This window comes from Aspergillus campestris (assembly GCF_002847485.1).
Source record: "Aspergillus campestris IBT 28561 chromosome Unknown P168scaffold_9, whole genome shotgun sequence".
NCBI lineage: Eukaryota > Fungi > Ascomycota > Eurotiomycetes > Eurotiales > Aspergillaceae > Aspergillus > Aspergillus campestris.
In genome coordinates, this window is record NW_020194344.1 from 664,249 (window position 1) to 688,136 (window position 23,888).

General features: G+C 55.0%; 8 protein-coding genes and 1 non-coding gene across 9 annotated transcripts; 4 read left to right on the forward strand and 5 right to left on the reverse strand.

Moving 5' to 3' along the window:
* Window positions 1–40: 40 nt before the first annotated feature.
* P168DRAFT_328624 (kynurenine--oxoglutarate transaminase) lies at window positions 41–1,852 on the reverse strand. The gene is made up of 8 exons (XM_024841373.1): window positions 1,747–1,852; window positions 1,626–1,694; window positions 1,485–1,569; window positions 1,330–1,435; window positions 1,202–1,274; window positions 997–1,150; window positions 932–945; window positions 41–875 (listed from the first exon to the last, which is right to left on the reverse strand). The coding sequence occupies exons 1-8, from the start codon at window positions 1,818–1,820 to the stop codon at window positions 164–166; spliced, it is 1,287 nt and encodes a 428-aa protein (XP_024691194.1). The 5' UTR covers window positions 1,821–1,852; the 3' UTR covers window positions 41–163.
* A 365-nt stretch (window positions 1,853–2,217) lies between these two features.
* P168DRAFT_305875 (ssDNA-dependent ATPase MGS1) lies at window positions 2,218–5,456 on the forward strand (the record flags this gene model as incomplete). Its single annotated transcript, XM_024838968.1, has 3 exons — window positions 2,218–3,824; window positions 3,937–4,531; window positions 4,613–5,456. 3 exons carry the CDS (start codon window positions 2,218–2,220, stop codon window positions 5,093–5,095), a joined length of 2,685 nt encoding a protein of 894 aa, XP_024691195.1. The 3' UTR covers window positions 5,096–5,456.
* Window positions 5,457–5,759: 303 nt separating this feature from the next.
* On the reverse strand, window positions 5,760–5,831 carry P168DRAFT_t131. Its single transcript has one exon. It is a non-coding gene; the product is annotated as a tRNA-Arg (tRNA).
* A 550-nt stretch (window positions 5,832–6,381) lies between these two features.
* admB (ADAM family of metalloprotease ADM-B) lies at window positions 6,382–8,652 on the reverse strand (the record flags this gene model as incomplete). Its single annotated transcript, XM_024833111.1, has 1 exon — window positions 6,382–8,652. A coding segment is annotated over one exon (2,271 nt), but the record flags the coding sequence as incomplete, so codon positions are not given.
* A 930-nt stretch (window positions 8,653–9,582) lies between these two features.
* P168DRAFT_305877 (putative DNA polymerase iota) lies at window positions 9,583–11,815 on the reverse strand. Its single transcript, XM_024838969.1, has 3 exons — window positions 11,655–11,815; window positions 11,304–11,591; window positions 9,583–11,237 (listed from the first exon to the last, which is right to left on the reverse strand). Exons 1-3 carry the CDS (start codon window positions 11,703–11,705, stop codon window positions 9,900–9,902), a joined length of 1,677 nt encoding a protein of 558 aa, XP_024691197.1. The 5' UTR covers window positions 11,706–11,815; the 3' UTR covers window positions 9,583–9,899.
* Window positions 11,816–12,740: 925 nt separating this feature from the next.
* On the forward strand, window positions 12,741–13,931 carry P168DRAFT_283368 (uncharacterized protein; the record flags this gene model as incomplete). Its single annotated transcript, XM_024836043.1, has 1 exon — window positions 12,741–13,931. The coding sequence occupies one exon, from the start codon at window positions 12,741–12,743 to the stop codon at window positions 13,929–13,931; it is 1,191 nt and encodes a 396-aa protein (XP_024691198.1).
* Window positions 13,932–14,690: 759 nt separating this feature from the next.
* P168DRAFT_239246 (C2 domain protein) lies at window positions 14,691–18,792 on the reverse strand (the record flags this gene model as incomplete). The annotated part of the gene is made up of 6 exons (XM_024833664.1): window positions 14,691–15,060; window positions 15,187–16,322; window positions 16,385–17,869; window positions 17,926–18,300; window positions 18,368–18,403; window positions 18,460–18,792. 6 exons carry the CDS (start codon window positions 18,790–18,792, stop codon window positions 14,691–14,693), a joined length of 3,735 nt encoding a protein of 1,244 aa, XP_024691199.1.
* Window positions 18,793–20,413: 1,621 nt separating this feature from the next.
* P168DRAFT_291745 (uncharacterized protein) lies at window positions 20,414–21,273 on the forward strand. The gene has a single exon (XM_024837465.1). It carries the CDS (start codon window positions 20,427–20,429, stop codon window positions 21,141–21,143), a length of 717 nt encoding a protein of 238 aa, XP_024691200.1. The 5' UTR covers window positions 20,414–20,426; the 3' UTR covers window positions 21,144–21,273.
* Window positions 21,274–23,366: 2,093 nt separating this feature from the next.
* Window positions 23,367–23,756, forward strand: P168DRAFT_291746 (uncharacterized protein). Its single transcript, XM_024837466.1, has one exon. It carries the CDS (start codon window positions 23,442–23,444, stop codon window positions 23,652–23,654), a length of 213 nt encoding a protein of 70 aa, XP_024691201.1. The 5' UTR covers window positions 23,367–23,441; the 3' UTR covers window positions 23,655–23,756.
* The last annotated feature ends 132 nt before the right edge of the window (window positions 23,757–23,888 follow it).

The following is a 23,888-nucleotide window of genomic DNA, read 5'->3' on the forward strand; positions in this document are numbered from 1 at the left end:
TGCTTCGGAGGATAAGGGATGGGCTATGAGGTTGATGGATCTTTCGACTTTCTTCTTTCTTTCTAACAATAATGGTGACACTGATATGGACTTTCGTGGACATAAAGAGATAAATAGAAAAAAAAAATCTACTGCGTTTACCTCTTCTACCGAAGATACTGCTCTACTGAATATACTTCTTCAACCCCCGCAGCCTCTCCTTAGCCGTCTCCAACACATCATCATTCTTGCAAACCGCAAACCGCAAATAATCCTCCGCGATATGCGCATTGGCATCCGTGTAGAACTCCGTCGGCGGGATAGCCGCGACGCCCACCTCGTGGATCAAGAACCAGCAGAGCTGGAAGTCGCGCGGCCGGCTGGCGACATGCGGCGGGAAGGGGTAGTCCTCCGGCAGGCGCACGGACGCGAAGTTCGCCAGCACGAAGTAGCCGCCCTCGGGCTCCGAGTAGGGGATGTTCAGCTCGTCGAAGACCTGGCAGAATCGCTGCACCTTGCCCAGCATCTCGTTGCGGCTCTCGTCCCAGAACCCGTGCGCGTCGGCTTGCTCGAAGGCTACTGCTGCTGCCTCCTGCAGCGGTGACACACTGCTGTAGCAGATGCGTGTGTGCGCTCCTGCTACGTACTTGACCAGGTGCTCGGGCCCGATCAGGTAGCCTACTCGCCAGCCGGTTGCGTAGAAGGCTTTACCGGCGGATCCGACGGTCAGTGTGCGCTCGTACAGCTCCGGCGAGAGCGTGCCGATGCGCGTGAACGGCACGTAGAACAGTCGGTCGTAGACCTCGTCCGAGAGAATGATAAGGTTGTGCTTGATGCACAGGTCGCCGATGCGCTGGAGTTCCTCGCGGGAGAACACCTTGCCCACGGGGTTGTGTCTGGATAGGTTAGTTGGTCCGGGTGATTATAAAGGGAGGGAGGAAGTGCGCCTTACGGAGAATTCAACACCTGTTAGAAGTTAGCGAATAAACATGTCAACTACTATGCGTGAGTTCTTACCATCATCTTGGTCTTGGGGTTGATGGTCCGCTCCAGCTCGTCAAAGTCGATCGTCCACTCCGAGGCCGGCGACGTCCGCGTGGCCCCGTCCTTGGGAGGGTGCAGCGGAACATAGCGGATGGTACCCCCGGGCATCTCGATGTTGCTGATATACCTTTGTCGGGTCAGTCAGTGACCACACGCAAACCAGAGTCAAGGGACGTACTGATCAAAGAAAGGCTCAAAGATAATGACCTCGTCGCCCTGCTCAATAAAACCCATAAAGGCACTGAGCATACCTGTATCACGGTCAGTTTGTGTCCACCCGCATTGCATCCCACCAGTATTGCGCACCTTCGTTGGCGCCCGTCGTGATGGACACTTCAGTATCCGGGTTGATCGTGCGACCAAAGTGCGGGGAGTAGGCATCCGCGATGGCTTTCTTCAGACGAGGGCGACCCTAGATCTCCCATCAGCGACACCCTTCCACGCATGGTTCCCGCGCGCACCTTGGTGGGGGAGTATTGGTTGCAGTCGACGCGGTCGAGGGCGTCTTTGGCGGCGTCCAGGGCGAACTTGGGAGGGTTGTAACCACTGCACAGATAGTCAGTACCCTGTAATCCCCCCCTCCCATATTATTGGATACGCACAAGAAACCCTGCCCCATGTTCACGATCGGCTGGACAGGCGAGGCCGCGGCGGCCTCGTTGACGATGGACCTAGTCAGGGTTAGGAAGGCGTTCGCGCGCGTCGCATTGGATCAACTCGCACCAGACATCCTGTCGCTGGCCGGCGACACGCTTCGCCGGCTTAAAAGGGTCCGCACGGGGTGCGGTCGTCGACATGGCTCGGCGGGGGATAAGGCGGGGTAGATTGGAGATAGCGGAGGGGGGAGACGTCAAGGGACGAATGGAGCGGACGGCCGTGCGAGAGGCAAGGAACATAAGTGAGAATAACACCAAAGATATAGACGAAGACAAAGACAAGAGGTCTACTGGCGCGTCGGAGTTCTCCGGGTGAGGGGAAGTTGAGGTTATCTCCAACTCTCGGCTCCGTATCGGAATGGCGTGCTGGAGAGGCCTCACCGATCAGGCAGCAAGGCACCGCTGAGTCAGCGCTTATCGCCTGCCTTATCGCCTTATCGATCGATTCGACGCGTCCGCGTTGGATTTCTGTATCCATTCGAGTTCTATGTCTATTCAAATTTTGATTGATCCTCTATCCCTCATGTACTCATAAACAATGGTCTCCTGTCCTATCTGCGCCAATTCCGTCCCATCCCTCAAGATCAACGACCATATCGATTCCGGTTGCCAAAGCTTCGTGGAAGAATCCTCGCCTCCCTCGACCGCGCCCTCGACCGACCCGGAACCCTCCCAGAAACCCCAGGTTCCCACCTTTTTCCAACCGACCTCGGCCCGGAAAGCATCGGCGCAGTCGAAGCTCCAGTCTGAATTTCAGGCGGACGCCTCCCCACTCCGTAATGCCAGCCGCAAGCGACCCGTGACCCAGGATGCGGCTTCCACTTCGCCCGCAGGCGTCAATAGCGCCGGAAAGTCAGAGACACCGCAGGATGCACCGACCAAAAAACCGAGGATGAACGCCCTACAACAGGCCGCTCCGCTGGCGGAGCGGATGCGCCCGCGCACACTCGACGAGGTTTGCGGCCAGGACCTCGTCGGCCCGAACGGCATCCTCCGCGGGTTGATCGAGTCGGATCGGGTTCCGAGCATGGTGCTCTGGGGGGGCCCGGGCACGGGCAAGACCACCATTGCGCGTGTTATTGCCACCATGGTGGGCAGCCGGTTTGTCGAGATCAATAGTACGAGCACCGGGGTGGCGGAGTGCAAAAAGATTTTCGGCGAGGCGCGCAGCGAGCTGGGGCTGACGGGGCGCAAGACCATCATCTTCTGTGACGAGATCCATCGCTTCTCCAAGTCCCAGCAGGACGTCTTCCTCGGCCCGGTGGAGAGCGGCCAAGTGACTCTGATCGGGGCCACGACGGAGAATCCCTCGTTCAAGGTGCAAAGTGCGCTGCTGTCCCGGTGTCGCACGTTCACGCTGTCCAAGCTGACGGACGCGGACGTCAAGTCCATCCTGGAGCGGGCCCTGCGGGTGGAGGGGCCGAGCTACACGCCGTCGGCCCTGGTGGACGACGAGCTGATCCAGTATCTGGCTAACTTCTCCGACGGGGACGCTCGGACGTCCTTGAATCTCCTCGAGTTAGCCATGGATCTGTCGCGGCGCCCGGACATCAGCAAAGAGGAGCTGAAGCGCTCCCTGACCAAAACCTTAGTCTACGACCGGGCTGGAGACCAGCACTACGACACTATCTCGGCCTTTCACAAGTCCATTCGCGGGAGCGATCCAGACGCCTCCCTCTACTACCTCGCGCGGATGATCCAGTCCGGGGAAGATCCGCTGTACATCGCGCGGCGACTCATCGTGGTTGCCTCGGAGGACATCGGGCTAGCGGACCACAGCATGCTCACGCTCGCCATATCGACACACTCAGCGGTGGAAAAGATCGGGCTGCCCGAGGCGCGCATTAACCTCGCGCATGCCACGGTCGCCATGGCGCTGTCCAAGAAGAGCACCCGGTCGTACCGCGCTCTCAACAACGCCTTTGCGGCGCTGGCGGAGCCGGGTGTGGCGGGGCTCCCCATTCCCATCCACCTCCGGAATGCGCCGACGCGACTGATGAAGGAATTGGGGTATGGGAAAGAATACAAGTACAACCCTAATTATGTAGACGGGCAGGTGGCGCAGGAGTATCTGCCGGAGGACCTGCAGGGGCGGAGATTCCTCGAAGACCGGGACCTAGGGGATCGGATTGACCCTGGTGTGAGGTATTAATTACAACAAGTCCATCTGTAAACGATCCATTCAATGGCCGTCATTGTACATATTGATTACTCAATTAGTAGTCAACTATCGTGGGTGATACTCCATACTCCATAGATACCGAGATAGTCAACAGCGGCAGAGACTGACCGCTCTCCGCGTCGCGTCAAAACAATCAAATCCTCCATCGCCGGCGTCAATCCGCCAGTGTCAATCTCTCCAACCAGTCACCCTCCCCACTTTCACTGCTCTACACGAGCACCTCATTAATCTCCGATCCTCGATTCTGATCGCCTTATCTTCACTCTATCCACACCACACACCCCTCAACCAACCAACCCAACAAACAGCCCGATCGGTTCAAACACAGCAACAGCAAACAACACACACAATGGCAACCCAACCAGGGTTCCATCAATCCTACGCCGGTCCAATCTCCGGACCAGGCACCGGCCGAGGTCTCTCCAGCAACCGACTCCCCGACCGATCCCTCAACGCCAACGCCGCGACCGCACCCTTCGCCTCGTCGACCTTCGGCCGCGGCCGCATGATGACCTCCACCATCGACTACGCCGACCAAGGCGCAGGACCAAAGTCCTCCCAGCAAGCGCCCTCCGCACCCGCGCTCCACACACAGAGCGCGCCGGCCGCCGCCGCAGAGAACCCGCTCAGTCGGTTGACCGAGGAGCAGCGGGAGGAGATCAGCGAAGCGGTATGTACCTACCTCCCACAATATGAAACCACGCAACAATCCAAAAAGTATATATACTAACACTAAGTTCGGGGGGAATAGTTCACACTCTTCGACCTCGACCGCGACCGCCACCTCGACTACCACGAGCTCCGCGTCTCCTTCCGCGCGCTAGGCTTCACCCTCCCCAAGCAAGAACTCATCGCGCTACTCAAAACCTACGGCGTGCCGCGCCCGCAAGTCCAACAAGCGCAGTCGCAGTCCGGCGCCGCCGCGAAGCCACCCAGCACGGCAGCAGACGCGTCGCACCCGTCGAACCTCCTCATGCCGCTCAGTGAGTTCCAGGCCGTGACGGCGCATAAGATCCTCGAGCGGGATCCGCGCGACGAGATCATGCGGGCGTTTGAGCTGTTCGACGAGGGCGGTAAGGGGTTCATCGATATTGAGGACTTGCGACGGGTGGCGCGGGAGCTGGGCGAGACGGGCCTCGAGGAGGATGAGCTTCGGGCGATGATTGAGGAGTTTGATCTTGAGGGGAGCGGTGGGGTGAGTAGGGAGGCGTTTGTGGGGATTTGTTGGCAGTGATTTCTTTCTTTCTTACTTTCTTTCTTTCTTACATTTTGCTTTCCGCTTTTTTTCCCGCTGTCTTTTTGGTTGGTTGTTGGTTGTTTGTTTGCATTGCTCGATCCATTATCATCTGCGTCCTTGGGAAGGAGTGTGTGCATATCAGGCTGTATATTTTATCTTGTCCCCCACCACTTTCCATGGGGGGTTTTCTTGCCATTGGTGTCTGCATCTGTCGATATCACTACTTACTATACTAGGTACATACCTACCTACATACCTACATGTCTCCCTCGTTAGGGAGGAATGTCCAGCACAGCAATAATGAACTTATGACTGTCTATTACCCGTCAGATGTATATATCGGCATGAGTTATTCAACCTCACTCGTGTGGAAGTACCAATTCATAAACCTTAATATCAAATAATCATTTATCTCCGAGTATAATACAGCGAAGAAGTCTTCGTTAAGCCTATATTCAGTCCTACATATAAGTCTCTACAGATATGCAGGCACATTACACTTATTCGAAAAGAACAACCCACCCAATCTTATTCCTTTACATAAATGATTCAATAACCTCATTAACCCATTACCAACTAACCCCAGCTTAAAAAAAAATCAAATTAATTTTTTATAAAGAGAGAGAAACAAAGAGGGGGGAAAAAAAAAGAAAAAAAGAATTGACCGACGCAGGGATCGAACCTGCAATCTCTTGATTCGTAGTCAAGCGCCTTGCCATTGGGCCAGCCGGCCTGTTCTTGTTTCTTTTCTTTCGGAACAAAGTTCTCATTCGGCAGTTACTTGCATTCTGCCCGCTAACTAACTACTGCCTGTCTGGTGTTAGTGTCTACTCTAGCATGCACAATTTCTCTTGGCTACGCTATTTGGCTGGTTAGGGCTGGGCGGACTGGGTTGGATATTAATTTATATTAAGCTTGTTTAGAGTAGATTAGTGAGTTCACTAGGGTTAATCATGGGTTATATGGTGTATTTGTCTAGTTGTCAGTCCATATGCCGAGTGCCGAGGAGATTGGATATATACATATCTTGAATGTATCTGCCTACGTCGGACTACGGGCTGCAATCCATACGTTCTATCCAAACTGGCTGGGAATGTTATCCGTGGATGGTAGATAAGATAAATTCCATGCTACGCCATGCAACACGTTAAATGCAAGAAAAGAAACCCCTCATGTTAGATCATCCATGAACGCCTAAAAAACGACTATAAAATAAATAAGATAGCGACAAAATAAGATAAATCATGCATATCGCATTGGTGGCCCGTAGCCCGGCCCCGGGTAGGGCGGCGGGGCGGATCTCCCCCTAGGCCGTGGTATCCCCGCGTGGGGGCCGGTGCCCACGCCCCCGGTGGTGGGGGCGGCATGCCGTTGGGCCAGGGACCCCCGTAGGGCCTAGGCGCCGGGGCTGGCTTGATGGGGCGGCGGGAGCGGCGGCAGCGGTTGATGAGGCAGAAGAGTAGCGCGAGCACGATCAGACCGCCGACGCCGCAGCAGATGCCGATGATGACGTTCTTGTGGCTCTTGATCCAGTTCTTGACGCTCGAGCCCTCGCAGCTGCCGTTGCGGCAGAAGCCGCCGTTACCGCAGGTGGTGCCGTCGAGGAAGTTCTGGTTGACGCTGAGGCACTGGCCCAGGGAGGGGGATGAGCAGACCAGCTCGCATGAGTCGCTGAAGGCGCTGCATGCGTTGGTCTCGTTGTTGTGCAGCAGGCTGCCCATGACTGAGCGGCACTGGTAGTCCCGGCTGGTGCACTGGCCGCTGGCGCAGGTCAGCCCCGACGACGACCCGCCGCAGCTGTCGCCGTCCTTCTTGAAGGTGTCGCTGGGGCAGCTGCTCGAGTCGCCGCTGCAGGTCTCCTCCTCGTCGCACTCACCGCGGCTCTCGCGGCAGACGCTGCCAGCCTTTCGGAACTGGCAGCCCTCGCAGCAGCTGTCGTTGGCGTCGTCGCAGACGGCCTCGGTCTTGAACTTGCACGTCTTGGCGTCGCAGCAGCTGTTGTCCCCGCACGACTCCTCGCCGCCGCAGTCGCAGTCCTCGCCCGACTCGACGATGCCGTTGCCGCACTGCCCGCCCGTGTAGGTCTGGACGTCGCGGTTGGCCGACAGGCAGGTGGACTTGACGCTGTTGCGGCCCAGGGCGGAGCAGATATTGCCGATGGTGCACGCCGAAAATTTGGTCACGTCGTTGCCCGCGGTGGTCGGGTTCATAATGTACCGCGCGTCGGCGTCGCACCCGGAGCTCGACAGGGGACAGCACTGCGACGAGCTGTCAAGGCCCTTTTCGCACAAGATGGAGTCGCAGTCGTGGACGGCGCCGAAGGTGTGGCCGGATTCGTGTGCGAAGACCTGCCAGCCTCCCGGCGACTTGACCACGATGTTGGTGCCGCTGATGGAGTTGGGTCCGATGTCGTTGACCTCGGTGTTGCACAGCTGACCGAGCCAGGCCAGCCCCACCTCGGTGCCCGTGGGACAGGAACTCATCAGGGTCCAGTACGCGTTGTCGTCCTTCTGCTGGCCTCGCCATTTGGAGAAGAGATCCAGTCGGGACGTGATGTTGCCCTGCTCGCAGGGCATGTTCCACTGCGTGGTCGCGGGCGCCTTGTCCGGGCAGGCTGCGTCGGTGAGGGTCAGATTGCGCAGGCCGATGGAGATGTTGAACGAGTGTTCATAGACGTTGGAGGCGCTGTTGACAGTGTTGATGACCCACTTCTTGGCATCGTCGTCGCTCTTGAAAGCGCCGCGGAACGAACAATCGGTCGCGACCCCGATCAAGGCCACCTGCTTCGTCTTCGGACAGCCCGACGTATCGCCGATGGTGGACTTCAGGTTCACGCCGCCGGCGTTGCCGGAGGCGCCGCCGATGTCCGACTGGCGCTTGGTAAGCCCGAACATGGAGTCCAGGGACATGCCGCCCCATCGGCTCTGGATCTGGGACTCGTCGCTTCGCAGCACAGGATGCTGCGGGTTGTTGTTGAAGCCCAGCTTGTCGGCCTCGCAGGACGAGGAAGAGACGGGCAGGGACCGCTTCAGCTCGGTGTGTAAGTGTCGGACCATGTCGGAATCGCGGTAGAGGATCATGTAATCCCCTTTGCGGTGGGGGATGTCGGCGTCCTGCTCGCGTTTGTTCTGCAAGTAGGTGGACATCAGTTCGACGTGATGGTTGTCCCCGTGGACGTTGAAGACGCCCTCAAACAGCGGCTGGGGGCCGTCATTCTGGAGATAGACTCTGGCCCACCCGACGGGATCCCACATGCCCTTGCCGCGGGACATCAAGGCCCGTCCCTTGAAGACCTTGTGGTCACTGCGGACGACGGGCTCTTCGCGTCGGACGACCCCGTCGGCGCCCAGGTACTGCACAAAGGCATCCTCGGCGAGGATGTCGTGGTTGGGTTCTAACTCGAGCTTGTACCGTTTGCTCTTGTCTCGGAGAGTGAAGGTGAGATCAAAATTGGTCAGATGGTCGACTTGGCTGGAAGGGGTATTGATGGAAAGGGAGTCGAGGGTGGTAATGTGTTGGATCGCGCTGGGGGCTTGGGACCGGGCTGTAGCATGTTAGGATTTTCTGAACGATAAACAGAGTATATCACAATGAGATACTGACCATCTACGCCTAGAAAGAGCGATAGAACGCCCGCCAGCAAGGGCAGCGAAGGTATTAGCCTCATGACTACAAAGGAAGCGGGTGGAAGGGCGCTTCGGACTCGATCATGCACCGGTCGGCCGGTCGTTACGAATTGCTGACGAGAGGAACAGACAATATTTGTTGTCGATCAGGGAGGAGGAATAATCGACACAAGAGGATTGTCGAAGGGCATCAGGCAACCGTGAAACTGAAAGAAAGAAACCAAGAGATCCTCAAAGGACCCGCAGAAGATCTCGGTATTGAGACTCCGAATTGGATACGGTCGAGAGAGGGGGAAAGAGAGTCAAGTAGGGCGAGCGCTCGAGTCAGCCAGTGGCTGGGCGTGGCGGTTGCTCGTCTGGTGGAGACCAAAGGATCCGCCAGTCCCGAAGCCGAAAAAGACGGGGAAGAAGACGCGCAATAAGAGGAATATCAGGGAATAGTGTAATGCAAGATCAGATGAAGATGAAAGAACGGTCAGCCGGATTGAGGCGCAGTCGGGCTTGGCGGGGATGAAATGACAAGTGGGACCAGAAAGAGAGACACACAGACAGAGGAACGAGGAGAGAGAGAGAGAGATAGAAATGAATTAAAAATGAGGCAAGGGGGAAAGTGAGGAGAACGAGAGAAGATGAAGTTGTGGAGGAGAGAAAGAGAGAGAGAGAAAGAGAGGAAGAAAGAAAGAAGAAAGGATGAAAAGAGATTCAGGGATGCCTGATTCTATCCGCCAATTCCTGAGTTATGCTCATAATGACGAACCCGGCGCCAAGGCTGCACTGGGAATGCATTATTTCCATGCAGAACACGCTTCCCTAGTGATGATCTAGACGTAATATTGACTTTTGTTATAAATTAGAGTTCGTCTCCTCGACTTCTATTATCCTACAGATTCATGTACACGCTCTGACTGGTCGATCTGATCTGATCATGCTCCCCCATCGGTGTCACTCCCTGACTCAGCGGCGTTCATCAGCCCTAACATCCTCCGTCTATGGATGACTCGCTCGGATCAATGACGAGCAATCAGGAATACGTGAAGTCCACGTAGACAGTTGAATCTCGACCCATCAGTGTCCGCTCAGGGCATGGAATAAATCAATGGTTCCGCTCCAGGGCATCTCTCTGTCCGAAACACCGTAATCGTCCGTACCGTGGAACCGTAGGCCCCGCCCGGCCGTCATGATTCGGCCACCGAATGGTACACCTGATGAGCGACCAGGGCAAAATGTGGGATGGATACCCCGCAGGTCGCACAGGGCACGGACGGGATGCGGTCCTCGTCGCTGTCCTCCCATCCATCCTCGTCCGACGTCGGGGAGAGCGGTGTTCCCTCCACCGCTGACCCTCCCGCGCCGGCCGGATCCCGCTCGACGACCACGGGCGGGATTTGGGGGCGGCTCGTCTCTGGCCGCTGGAACATCCGGCCAATGTCTTGTCCGCTACCCGCCGTCTCGGCCAGATTCGTCACGGCCACGTTCATCAGCTGCAAGTTCCACCCGGATGGTTCGGGGTGCAGTCGACGGAACAGGGACAGTGTCCGCTCCTGGACCAGTCGCTCCGCCACCGCGTCGACGCGCTCATCGAGGTGCAGGACAAACGGTGGCAGCGGGACAGAGCGCGAGACCCGATTCCCCCCGGGGCCGCGCGTTCCGTCCGCCTGGACGGGCGGCCGGAGGCGCGTAGACAGCCGCAACGTCCGGGGACGGGCGAGCCACCGGAGTCCATGAGGGACGTCGGTCGCTGGCTCCGTCAGATCGGTCCGCATCCGCCGGACTAGGCTGACAGTCAGCGCAACCAGGGCTCTTCGGACCTGATTGATGGTGTCCAGACGGCCGTACGAGTCCTCGATACTGATCTGCGTAGGGAGGTCCCGGGCCGGCAGGACCTCGGCGGTGTCAACGCCGTGAATCAACCGCCAGACACGCCAGCCGATCTCCTTGGGGGCTCCGGGGCCGCTGAGGATGCGGTCCAGCCGCGCGGGGCCCATGCCCGCACATCGACGCAGGTCCCGGACGGTGACGGGGTCATCGGGGTTCGCGGCCGGCAGATGCGCAGTGATCTTCCGGGCAAGGGCAGAGCCGATGCCGGGGATCTGGCGAATCTGGTGGCCGTCCAGAAAGTCCCGGACGTTGCCTTGGGCATCAGGCGCGGATGGTTCGTACGGGGGGAGGAGGGTGGTTTGGCTGTTGGGCTTGTGGGTGCTGCCAACCAGCTTGGCTAGGAGCTTAGAGGTCGCGATGCCGGCGGTGGCGGTGTAGCCCTTTTGGGTCTCCAACTGGGCGCGAAGGTAGGCAGCCAGATGCGAGGCTAGACGGAGGCGGATGTCCAGACGGGTGTCACTCCTCACCGACTGCGCCCCGTCCGCTGGATAGGTGGGCCCCTGCACGGTGGTGGCACTGAAGACAAATCCCCGGGTGGGATCGTGTCGGTCGAGGTGGAAGAACGAGTGGTCCAGATCATGGGGGTTGAGTTGGTCCACATTGTAGTCTACCATGTGGGAGACGTCCAGAAATAACTAGGCTATAATTAGATCCAGAGCACGATCAGATGGTGGGGAAATATTATTTTAGAAGAAGAATACCTCATCGAATCCGAGTTTCTCGACACGCCCTCCCCACACCACGGGGCGCAGGAAGTGATAGAGGTCTTTAGACGCATCGCGAAACCGGGACAGATCCTCACCTAAGACGACCAGAAGCTCGGGGCAGATCTGCTTCGCCTCACGGATGAGTTGCAGCTTGCGTAACCCACGACGACGGGCCTCATAGTTGCAGGTGACGACGATCTGTTTCTGCTGGACGGCCAACGGACGGGATTTCCAGGTGGGATGCTCCACTTCAAAGACGGAGGCATAGAAACAGTCATAATCCTGCGGGGGAGTCAGAGACTGTACGACTACTAGGTACTATTTTAGGTGGAGAAGTATACGAACCAAGTGGATGATGATGCGTTGGTCGTCGGGAGATAAAGATGGAGAGGCCATGCGTGGAAGGATCTAGTGGAATCACGTCATGACGATATGAATAGATAATAACAATCAAAGGAGGAGGATATGAAGATCGAGTAGTATTAGTATTAGTAGCTGTTGTTGTGTTGTGTTGTTAATGGTGGTGGTGGTGGTGGTGGTGGAAAGTTCATCAATCTGCCGGATGAGTCATCCAGTATAAAGAGGATAGTTATGCAGAAGCACAGGTGGCTGGTGAACTGTGGCTCGGGAAGGCTAACCAGATCAGGCTAGACGATTCTATTGGAGGGGACGATTCTAGACCATTCCAGATCGAGATTAGATTGTTCTTTTTATAGTCTGATTGGTTCTTTTTTTAGCATCGGATCGGACAGTGAGAGGCAGTCGTGATTGGCTGGCAGATTGGGAATCGGGATAGTCAACCACGCTATAAATATCTTCCCCTCCCGTGGGATTCGTATTGGGAAAATGATAATTGATCCAAAGAATATTAATTAAAAATCTTTCAATAGTCCAGAAATCAAGAAAAAAATGGCCACCTGGTTCGGAGGATGGAAGGAGGATGGACCTCTCGTGAAGATGGAGCCGATGGACCGTGTGTGGTGTAAATGAAGGTTAATTAAGGCGACTCCATCGATCCGGTCGATGGGTCTGGACAAGAATAGGAATGAGAGGACGAGATAAAAGACCAGTCTGATGCGGGCGTCAATAGTGTATTACTCTTCTTTCTCTCTTCTTTCTCTTCCTCTTTTTCTTCCTCTTCCTCCTCTTTCTCTTTCCCTCTTGATTTCTGCTTCCTCTCTCCCTCTTCCTTCTCCACCTCTCCACCCATATAGGAAGAGGAAGACGATCAATACGGGTCTAAATTAGGAAAACGTCGATCCATCGACTCTTTCGTCACTCTGCATCGCATGCTTTTTTCTCTTCCATCTCCCCGACCTCGCTATTATCCATCTACATCCTTTCTTATTCCTCTCTTTCACACACACTCTCTCTTTTCTCTTCCCTTTATACTACCACCTATATCAACATATCATCAAGGTAGACTACGCCATGCTGGCGGTCCCCATGACCTTGTCGACGTCGTCCTCCTCCAATATGGCCTGCACACTGGCCTCTGCCTCCAACCCTCCGTCCGCCATCTCATCTCGCCCCAAACTCTCCCTACAAACCGCCTGTCTCCCCCGAACCTTCGGCAGTTCATCCACCGGACTCTCCCTATCTCTGGCGGCCGGACCCACTGCCTCTCCCACCGTCCGGAATACCTTCAACAACGCTTACGACCCCACTTCGGCCACCTCGTCTCCCTCGAAGCCATCCGCGACCGGTCGCCTCGCCATCTCATCCTACAACAATGTCGCCCACAACAATAACAACAACACCAATCCCTACCAACTTCCTCTCGGCGTCAAGAGCATCCTCCGCAACTCCCCGTTAGAACCCACCTGTCGATCACGCTCCATCTCCATTCCCTCCAGCGCGACCGGCGCCCGCCGCGCTTTCTTCCCCCCAAAGAAGCAGGTCAGCTATCGTCAACCACTCGAAGAAGAAATCCGCACAGTACACTACACCGCACGTCATTCCGACCTCGCAGAAGACCCGCAACAACAACAACCTCAACAGCAACAGCAACAGCAACCCCAACGACCCGCCCCCCACACAGCCTCCGACGAGGCAGAATCCGACTCCACCGCAAGCGGGGCCACCTCAGACGCCAGCACCTCATCCTCATCTGACGACGACACAAATTCGTCCCTCGCACGGTCATCCCGCAAGAAGCGGAAACATCTCAGCGCCGAGCGACAAGTGCGCGCCGTCGCACTGATGGACGGCATCGAAGGCGACGGGTCCGCCACGCCACAGACCCCGCGTCAACACCGCGCCAAACGACGCTGCGAATGGCGGTGGACGCTCGGTCCACTTGAAACCACCGAGAAGATCGTCGAGCCATTCCCGGCGCAAGACTCGGACGAGTTGACCCTCACCACTCCTCCTGCTGCTACTACAACCACTACACCGACTTCGACGACCCTACCCATTCTATCCACTTTAAAAACCCAATCCACCCCACACACACGCGACAACGTCAGCCCTCTGTCCTGGGACTCAGACGTCCAGTCCCTGTCAGCAACATCGCAGTTGACATCCACGCCCAGCTCGTCCGTGCCGTCAGAACTGGACCTCGAGTATAAGATGCCGCTGTTGTCGGACGCGGAACCCGTCCTCAAGCCTGCAGACCAATAACCCGTGCGGACGGCCATGATGCCTCTGCATTGACGATATGGATGGGACTTGATTTATGAATTATGCATCTGTCATAGATGAGCGATTTCTTTTCTTTTTACCTAGTGCCTACTCTTTCTATTTTTCTCCACTTGGATATTTTTCCTATTGTGGGGTTTCCTTCCTTTCTTTTTCTTATTTCTTCTTTTTAGAGCGACATCTTCATATACATATCTTAATATTTTTCTACTCTCGCTTTTCTCATTCCTTCCTTTTTCTTACTGTCTTCCCTCTTTTCATATTCTTTTCTTTCTTTTTATTCTATTATCTGACTATACATGGTGTCGGTGTGGCGGCCCTCGTCTATCTTCTTCGTATCGATGATTGATTGATATACATATACCAGGCTACGGTTGCATTTCTTCTCATTTGATTGTCCGGACATATTACTTGCATATATATTCTATGAATATGATATTCACAGACTTTACTACTTATTTGTGTACATGTGGTATCTACCACTTTTATCTGGAGTAGATTGTATTGCATCCCATAAGTGACTCTTGTATAAACACTAAGGTGTATATGAATACTGCGAATATTATACAAACATGAATAACAGTCCATAACAAACATACTCCTACCACATAACGAGATACTATACAGATAGGTAGATACATACAATCCTCCAAACAAAAGCAACCCAAAAACAAACCAAAATAGCCCACAAAGAAACCACAACAAAGAAAAACCAAAACAAAGAAAGAAGGATAGGCCAAGTTACGACCCCGTCTCAGTCTCCACATCCGGCTCCCTCCCCACCAAATCCCCCGAAAACCTCCGTCTGACCTTCCGCAGCGCGAACTTCGCCTCGTCGCGCGCAAACGCCGCGTTCCGCACCGGCTTCCACTGCATCAGGCCGCGCTGCTGACGCTGCTCGCTGCGGCGCACTGCCTTTTTTGACGGCGTGGTGCTCGTGGTGGAGTCGGCTATGCTGGAGTCGGCTATGCTTGAGTCGGCTATGCTGTCTGCTGTTGAGGGGCGTCTGTTTTCTTCGTAGTCATTGTTGTCGAGGGAGGTGCGTTGTTGGTTTTGGTATTGGGTTTGGGTTTGGGGTTGGGTTTGGTATTGGGGGGAGCTGGTTGGGGCGCTTGTTGGGCGATTGTTGATGTTGTTGGTTTGGAGGGCCGTGACGTATTGGTCTTGGTGGTGGATGTTGTTTTCGTCCGCTGGTTGATGGTAATTTTCTCGAGTTGGGTCTTGGGATGAGTAGGACGTGCGTGCGGCGCTGCTGTTGTAGGAGCTACTCGTTGGCTGGCGACTGTGGCCGTGGCCGTGGCCGTGGCCGCTGTCACGACCCTTAGCGACGAGGGTATCGTCAGTGTGATCAGGGTCGAAGAACATAGCCGGGTCATGGCCAAAGCAGCCACTCCAGTCCTGGCCCTGCTTGTCTATCCACCGACGGCGCTCATCAGGACTCGCATGGCGGAGGATATCGCGGCCCTCGACGAGGGATCGCTCATGCAGCTCTTCGATGTCCCGCGGGACGAAAGAGGTGATACGGTGCGGACGGACGCCCTCGGCGACGAGCGCTTCCCAAGTCTCGAAGGTCTCGCGCGAGTGGTTATCAACGATGAACTGCTCGTGCGACTCGTCGATACCCGGCGTGAAATGCGCGTGGAACTGCAGGCGGCCGATCTGCTGCAGGTCTTCCAGGCCCGGCGAGCGCTTCTGCTCCCAGTTGTCTTCCGTGATGTAGTTCTGCGTGAGCCGCTTGCCGTTGTGGGTAGCCCAGATGGGGATGTCGACCGCTGTGCCCTCGTTGTCGACTAGGTGCTGCAGCCAGAGGACGGCGTAGCCGGCGACGCCGCGCTTGCCTGGGTGGTGTAGTTCGAAGACGACTGCTGCGCGGTAGCGGTGGCGGACAGGGAGACGGAGCTGGTTGCGGAAGGTCTCGTTGGAGAGGTCGAAGACGGCGTTGTTGTTCGCGTCGACGGTGCATACGTGCTTGGTGATCTTGCTGCTGCTGCCCGTTGTGCGTAGGTGTATCTTGGCCTTGTGCCCAAATCCCTGCGCGATGACCTTCTCCCCTGCGATTCCGAATGTTCCTACGTCCCAGCCGAGCATCTGTGGGGGAAGGCGTGTCTCCACGTGGCGGAAGAGTAGAGAGATGCGGATTCGTCCGTGTCCGACCCCTCCGTCTAGTGGGTACCACCGGGTGAGCTGCGAGCTCGTGCGTAGGAGGTCGGTTAGGCGGAGGGGCACGACGCCTAGGATCGGGTCGTGCTCTCGGTAGCGCTGGTCTCGCACAGTCACGGTCACGATGGCTGAGCGCCAGTCGCGGACGAAGCGCTCGGTTCCGGCGTTGAAGATGGGCTTGGAGCTGACGGCTTTGGCGCGAGTGCGGTAGATCTATACACATTAGGAGATGTTCATTCAACGAGCTATGAAAGAAGCACGAGGGGGGAACGTACAAGCTGGTCATTGAGGATAATCTTGCAGTAGCTGGTTGGTAACTCGCTGCCCTGCTCCTCCGTAGCCTCTCCGTATGGTTTGGCGGGCTCATAATCCTTGCCCTTCCGGTTGCCATCGCTGCCCTTTATGTTGGACAGCTCGAGATTGACAATCTGATGCACCACGACGCTGAGGATGCCGCTGGGCCAGAGCGGATCGGGAGGCGTGTGCACGACGGCGTCTTCCTGGTCGGTGCTGATGACGCCCTTGGGGTCCTGGAACTGCGGGTTACCCTGCAGGTTCGCGGGCAGGTCCTTCTTCTTGCCGTCCGTCCGGAGCTCTGGCCGCAGCTTCGGCTTGCCAAAGAATCCCACCTCCCAGTGCAGCTCCCCGGGCATCTCGCTGCCCTCGTTCAGGCCCTGCAGCTTCGAGACCTGCGGGTACATGCGGCAGGGGTGTTGGATCATCTCGCGGATGGGCAGTTCGACCTTGCCGACGACGTCGTCCGCCGTGTTGCGGTCCGAGTCCCACAGCTCGACGCTCAGGTTCTCGTCCGCCTTGATCAGCTCCGGCGTGACCAGCAGCGCCGCCGTCTCCTCCCAGACTGGGTTCAGGTCGTCGCAGATCACCCGCGTGCAGTACATGGGCTTGCCGTACTTGGAGAACGACAGGTTGATGTAGGGGTCGCTGCCGCCGCCGTAGCTGCCGCGACGATCCTGCTTGCTCAGTCCGATGGCGCGGTGGATGCGCACCCACATGATGCCCAGGGCCTCGGTCTCCTTGATGATGTCGTCACCCTTGAGGATGGAGCTGAGATCCATGGTCATGGACTTGGGGGCCGCGAACAGCCCGCACGCGGTGCCAATGGCGTAGTTGACGAAATTCGAAATCAGAGGCAAGTTCAGGATGTTGACGCCGCCCTTGACCATCGGCATACACCCGGCTTTGACGTGGGGAAGGCCCACGAGACTGAAGGTCATGTCCTTCATGAACGGCGGCTCGGGCATCAGCTGGAACCGGATGCGCACCGTGCCGACCATCTCGATCAACTCCACGAACACGGGGAAGGGAACCCCGAAGAGGCCCCGGACGCCGAGGTAGAACACGATCTCCATGTGCATGTTGCGTGCCTTGGACGACGCAGACTGGCCGCTGGGCTTGGCGTGATATGCGAACGAGGCTTCGAGGTTGTAGTAGCTGCCCCCTTCTTCCAGGGCAGCAGCCTCGTCGGGGTCCTTGTGCTTGTTTTCCTCGCGCATGTTTTGTATGATGTTGTCGACGTGCTCGTCCGGTAGGGCACGCAGGCTGAGGATGCGCAGGGGATTATTCCCCTGGTCGATCTCCGCGATGCGCACGTTCTCGACCACACTGGGTGCGGACGCTTGCATGATATCTTCGATGGTATCGGCGATGGGGGACAGCATCTCGGGGTTGACCAAGCTCCAGATGACGCCCATGAACGTGTTGATCCATTCTACCGACTCGGGGAGTAGATTTGCCGTGGCCTATGCGAGAACAGATTAGTGTCAGTCGTTATATTAAACCGCGCGGGAGACCCTACCATCTGCCCTCGAATCAACTCGGTGCTCCATTCCATCTCCCGGCCGCTGCGAATGACCTCTTTTACCCACAGCCATACTCCGGTGGCCACGCAGCACGCCAGAGCTAGCAGCCCCCACAAGGAGCCACCAAAATAGCGACCCAGGACGACGACGCTCAAGATGATGCCCACGCATAGTGTTATACCACGTTTCTCAAGCTTATCAAACATCGGCCTATAGCTGACGGTCGGTGTGGGATGGAAGAGGATGTTGGTTTTCTCGCCATGGATGGGCACGTCAGACGTGGTGCCCTCTGCGATGGGATCCGGGGGTGCCGTGATGTCCTGATTCTCCTTGTATTGCGAAAGGCTGTCCTTTGGATCTGTTTTGACGTGCTGTAATGCGTCAGTAAAGCTTCTTTTCACGTATATTCCAAAGCAAAGGAAGAACTGCGAAACTCACCGTGGGCTTTCCGAGGTTGGCATTGGGGACCACCAGCTACGAACAGGATTAGCAATTGCGCGTCGTCCAACATCGGGACAAAATCAAAATACCTTGGGATTTTTGACCACCTCCATCGATTCCTCATCTAAATCCTCCACCTCAATATCTCGCCCCGTCGTCGGATCGGTTACCATGCGAGTCTTGCCCTTGGGCCTCTTGCGCGGTTGATGCGGACCGGCTTCTGCTGCCGTGCGATCCATCTGTCTTTGCTCATGTCGGGCGGACACCTCAGCAGCGTGGGCTTCTCGTTCTTGTTTGTCTGTCTCCAGACGCTCCATGAATTTGCTGATGGTGGGGACAGGGTTGGCACCGCTCCAGTGCTCTCCCACGCGGTGTTGCTTGGGAGAGTGCTCCCCGCCCTTGTGATGGGGATGGGGCGCCATGGTTGCGAGCCAGTGAGGAAATACAACAACAAAAAAAAAAGGTGAAATTCGCTATACAGGAATTGAGTGTGTTGGAAGGTCGTCAGGAACTGTCATGGAAGACAGTAAAAGGAAGTATAGAAGGGGAGGGAACCTAATCAATCGACCCCAAGATACTCAACAAAAGAAAACAAATGAGTATCAAATGGATCAGGTCATCAAGAACAAAATATGTATATTTACAATCAGAAGAAGAAAGAGAAAGGAAAGAATGGAATAGTTGAAGCTGGAGAAAACTGTTCGCAGTCTTACCGCAACGACGTCATGGAGAGGAGACCAACCGGTTAATCCCACGGTCTTTCTCCTCCTCTCACATCCGCTCCCCTATTTCCCCCACTCTCCTGGCAAATCAGAGGAGGGATTCTAATAGCTTCGATCTTGAGCAAGCAGATCGGATCCTTTCCTATCTTCCGGTAGGACATTGAGGCGTCTATCACTTACCCAGGATTCACAATGATCGTCACTCCCGCCATCATGGGAGTCTTGGCGGGCCCGGAGATGATGCCATGAATTACCACCACTATGCATTCATTCAAAGGATGGATGTGATAAGAAACATGTCAGAGCATGAATAGAGTAGCCGGACTCTACGTGTTTCAGTTCAATGGCCAATTGCATCTTTCGAAAAACCTACCTGTCCAACACAGCACAGCTATCCAAGCAAGGTATAAGATGATGATGTCATTCCTGCAACGGCAGAGCGGCGGATCATGGAACATGGAGCATGGAGCCACTGTTGGGTGCTGATCATCATGGTTGGACTGTCGGTCTGGAGTTGGATAGTTGGTCAATGATTTGTGAATGTCTCTGGCATTTCTATATATATCTTGACTTACAATGGGGTTATTGTTCAATATATTTTCGTCTCATCGTTGTTGAACCGGGCAGTCGTAGCAACAAACAATCCGAAGAAAGCCTGGATGACCCAGTCTGTCTAAAACTGACAGTGGTTACTGTAAACTGTAAACCAAGCAAATATACTACGTACATATACGGTTAAACAAAAAGAAATTAAAAGGAATCGTCAAAAACAAGTATAACAAGTTAACAACAGTAGTTAACAAGTCAGCCACAGTTGTGGCGTATGTGGCTTAGCGCCGGATGATTTGCCTTGAACACTGAACACTGAATAGCTCCAATTCCAACAACCTCCATTTTCCTCCCTCATCACTCACCCCTGGCCTTGCCATTTCTCAGCCATCTCAACTTCTTATCCAGTCATCTCATCGCTATCTGACTACGTCCTCACCGAACAAACGCTGCCCATAGCATACTGTACACTAGACCAACAGAACCAACCGTTTCACCGCAATGTCATCACCGCCCGTCGAAGAATCCCCCGCGCAGCGATCTGCGCGCCTCCGCCGCGAGCGTCGTGAAGCGAAAATCAGAGATGGCGGCGCGGCACGTCTAGACAAGATCACCAATTCCAGCGGTCGTACCCCGCAAAGCGGTACGCTGCAACCCTGAACCCCTCCCATAAACAAGCCACAACACTAACACTATCCACAGTCTACACAGAAACCGCCCCAGCGCCATCTCCCTCTCCCTCTCCGCAGCCTCCAGCCGCCATCTCCAGCCCCCCGTCGCCTCCTATGCAATTCCCACCCGCCCCGACCGCAACTGACAGCCATTACAACCGTCCCTCGCCGGAGGACCTCCGAGCCCAGGAGGAGATGCTTCGCGCGCTCCTCCGGCAGCCCGCGCCGTCCCCGGGCCCCCAAGGCAACGATACCAGCAACAACCCCCCGGCCAACCCATTCGGCGCAGGAGGAGAAGACGACCCGACCATGAAACTCCTCAGCTCGCTCATGGGCGGCCTGCCAGGCAACATGCCAGGAAACATGCCAGGCGGCGAACAACCACCCAACGCACCCGCCAACGCAGGGGGTCCTTCACCCGGCGATCTCGCCTCCGCACTGGGCCTCCCACCTTTCGTGTCGAGCATGCTGGGCGCTGCAACCCGACAGCAGACCGACGCGGAGAAGAAGCAGATCTGGGCGTGGAAGGTCGCCCACGTGCTCTTCGCCTTCGCCGTCGGGGCGTATCTGCTGTTTGTGGTGGGAGCGTCGATCGCGACGTTTGGCAGCGGACCGCCGCCGCCGGCGACGGCCCAGAGCCCGTTCCTGTACTTTACGACCGGAGAGATGGTGCTGTCGGGGGCGCGGGTGATGATGAAGGGACGGAATGGCGGGGCTGGGGGGTTGGCATTGGGGGTGCAGCTGTTTCGCGATGTGTTGCGTGATGGCAGTATTGTGGTGTTTTTGTTGGGGATGGGAGCTTGGTGGCATCAGGAGTGGGTGGGTGTTTGAATCATTTTTTCCTCTACGAGATGGTTAATCCGGAGTTTCTTTTATTGGCTACCTTCAATACTGTTTACTTGAATGATCAGCCCAAGCTTAATCTTATGAATTCGTCAATGACAGCGTTCTACTCTAACGATCATCTACTCCACCCATTCTTAACATCAACACACCGACCACACTGATCTATTAAACAGAAGTGTACCTCACCTGTAGAACTCCTACCAATCCCTAGATATTGAAATCGTAGAAGAGCGAGGCGTGCGATCAGCCAACATTGGCTGCGGTGTTTTCCCACAAATAGTCGTTGACTCTTCATGTTTCCTGCTTGCAATCTTGCAACTATCCGTAACATCTCTGTCGCAAAGAATTACCTCGCAGCCCCAAAAAAAATATCTAGACACCTTTGCGCTTCGTGAGTAACCTTTAGTAACATCTTATATTGCGACAATCTCTATAGTCACAAGAATCATCGACTCCACGAATATCTTGTACCGTTTTCATAGGTCCACTCAGATAGGACTACCTCCGAATACTGGGTAGGCATTGAAACAGGCAAAGTCCTACTTATTCAATGAGGCCTTAGCATTTACCTCCATAGTACCAATACTACAACGAGTCACAAGAAGAGCGAGCGGCCCACCAACATATAAGCCCAACTGCGCCGCAGACAGATAAGTGAGAGTCTAGCCAGGAACCACAGTCAAAAACCATATAGCGATCGGCAGGTTGCATTCACACCACACCACCGTACGCACTAGATAAAATATCGAAGTCGGAAACAGGGGGGGTATGTTTAGTCTGATGCACGTACCTTTGACAGGTTAGCCTGGTTGTTCGGGGAGATATATACTGAACCTACTTTGTTAGCAGCTGTAGACTACTCCGTGGTGGTGGTAGTGTGGCAGGACTAGTATTGTAAAAAGACTAACTTAAGCTACTGCTAGACTAACAGTTAAATCATCCTCCGGTTGGCTAGTATAGGCTGGGATAGGAGGTGGTTATCGTGATTGCGAGCTGGGTGCCCCTGCAGGGGGATTATGTGAACAGTTTATACCGAGTGGGATTCCGGTTGGTTCTTTTGTAGTGTACGGAGGATATATACCTAGGTCGTTCTATTATATTATATTATATACCCTAGACTATAGGTTGGGTATTATCAAGGACGATAGTAATATACCTGATTTTATAGTATAGTAGTACGAAGGAGTTCAGTGGTAGTACCATATGATCCAGCCACCGGATAACACACATAGTATTCCGTATGACTACAGGGTAAATAACCTCGGAGCAGCAATCCAGCAAGGATAGTCCATTCACCCGTAAACAACCGTCCTCTACCCCGGTCTCTAACTTTGAAACCCCATGGATTATTCAAGCACATTGAATCATAATCATTGAAGATCCATTGATCCACGAGCCCTGCCTGCCTTGCCATTTGCAAGCCGCACGATAATCGCCAGCAGGCCCACATGCTCTCTCCCTACCTCCCGACCAAGAAATCTCCAAGAGAATGCCGATTTTCTCCCGACCTCGTGGGTTGAGTCTAGCCGATCATGGTGGGGGGAGAGAAGTCTTGGCATTGAGGATTAGTTTGGGGGGGAAGTGGAGTGTGGATTGTTCTATTGGTTTTAGTTTGGAGGGTGTTTTCGTGTCGGAACCGTAGACCACTTTTCTGGCTTACTACCACTGCTTTGAATGGTGGTTGTGAATTGTGATCTGGTGATCATGATCGACTAAGATATCTGTCTGACTATCTGTAAGGTAGTCATGATATCATCGGTTTTCTCTTCTGGGGTTCATAATACGAGGATGGAGTCTCTGGATGTATTGCTGGGGAGATAATAGTGCGAATATATCTTGGATCATTTCAACTATGGTATAAGCTTTATAGTGCATCCCCAGACACAATGAATCATTGTTTCACTTATCCAGTATCCTGTAGTATCCTGTATCATGAGACCATCATGTACCTAGGTAGGTAGACAAACATGACAAACACGTGGCACGGGAGGATTCCTTGCAGCCGCCAGAAATCCAAGGCCGATTGGAAATTCGACTACGACGTCGGTGCACTGGTGGCAAGGATTAGTGGCCATTTAGGCTCAAACCGCATCATCTACCCCTCACCCGATTTTGGAATCAACCGCTAGGACCTGCTAGTATAGTAATGCGTCTGTTCGTGTAGTAGTAGTAGCAGAGATTAGAGAGACTGACTACCTACCGCAAGCGGACGAGGTCTGATTGATTCCTACCTTGCCCTCGTCTTCATACTGTAGTAGTACTGCAGTACTACTAGACCCCACTATGAACTACGAACGAAGGATCATGCCCAGACTCATAAACTTCCGTTGGTCCCTCCCTCCCCGCATTCACATACCGGGCAACAGGGGGAAACCAAAGTTACACTCCACCTGGGTAAGCTTGGCTGACGATGATTCTTTCTCAGTGCTCACTCATGTTTTTCGTAATACTAAACCTTGGATGGATGGTTTTAGCGGGGTAGGACCCGGGGGATAGGCTCCGGAATGATTTCTTGTCTGTTTTGTCTAGAGAGCCCCGAGTTTTCCCAGAGAGAATTCCTTTCCCCAGCCCCGAAGGCGAACGGGGTAGTTTGGTACCGGGGGCGTGTGCTGTCTCCAGTCTTGGCTGATGGTAAGCCGAACCAGAGAGGGGTAGATCATGGTAGGAGTGTGGAGGATGGCGTAGTGAGAGTATTGTAACGGTACTATCGGTACTATGATGCAGGTGCAG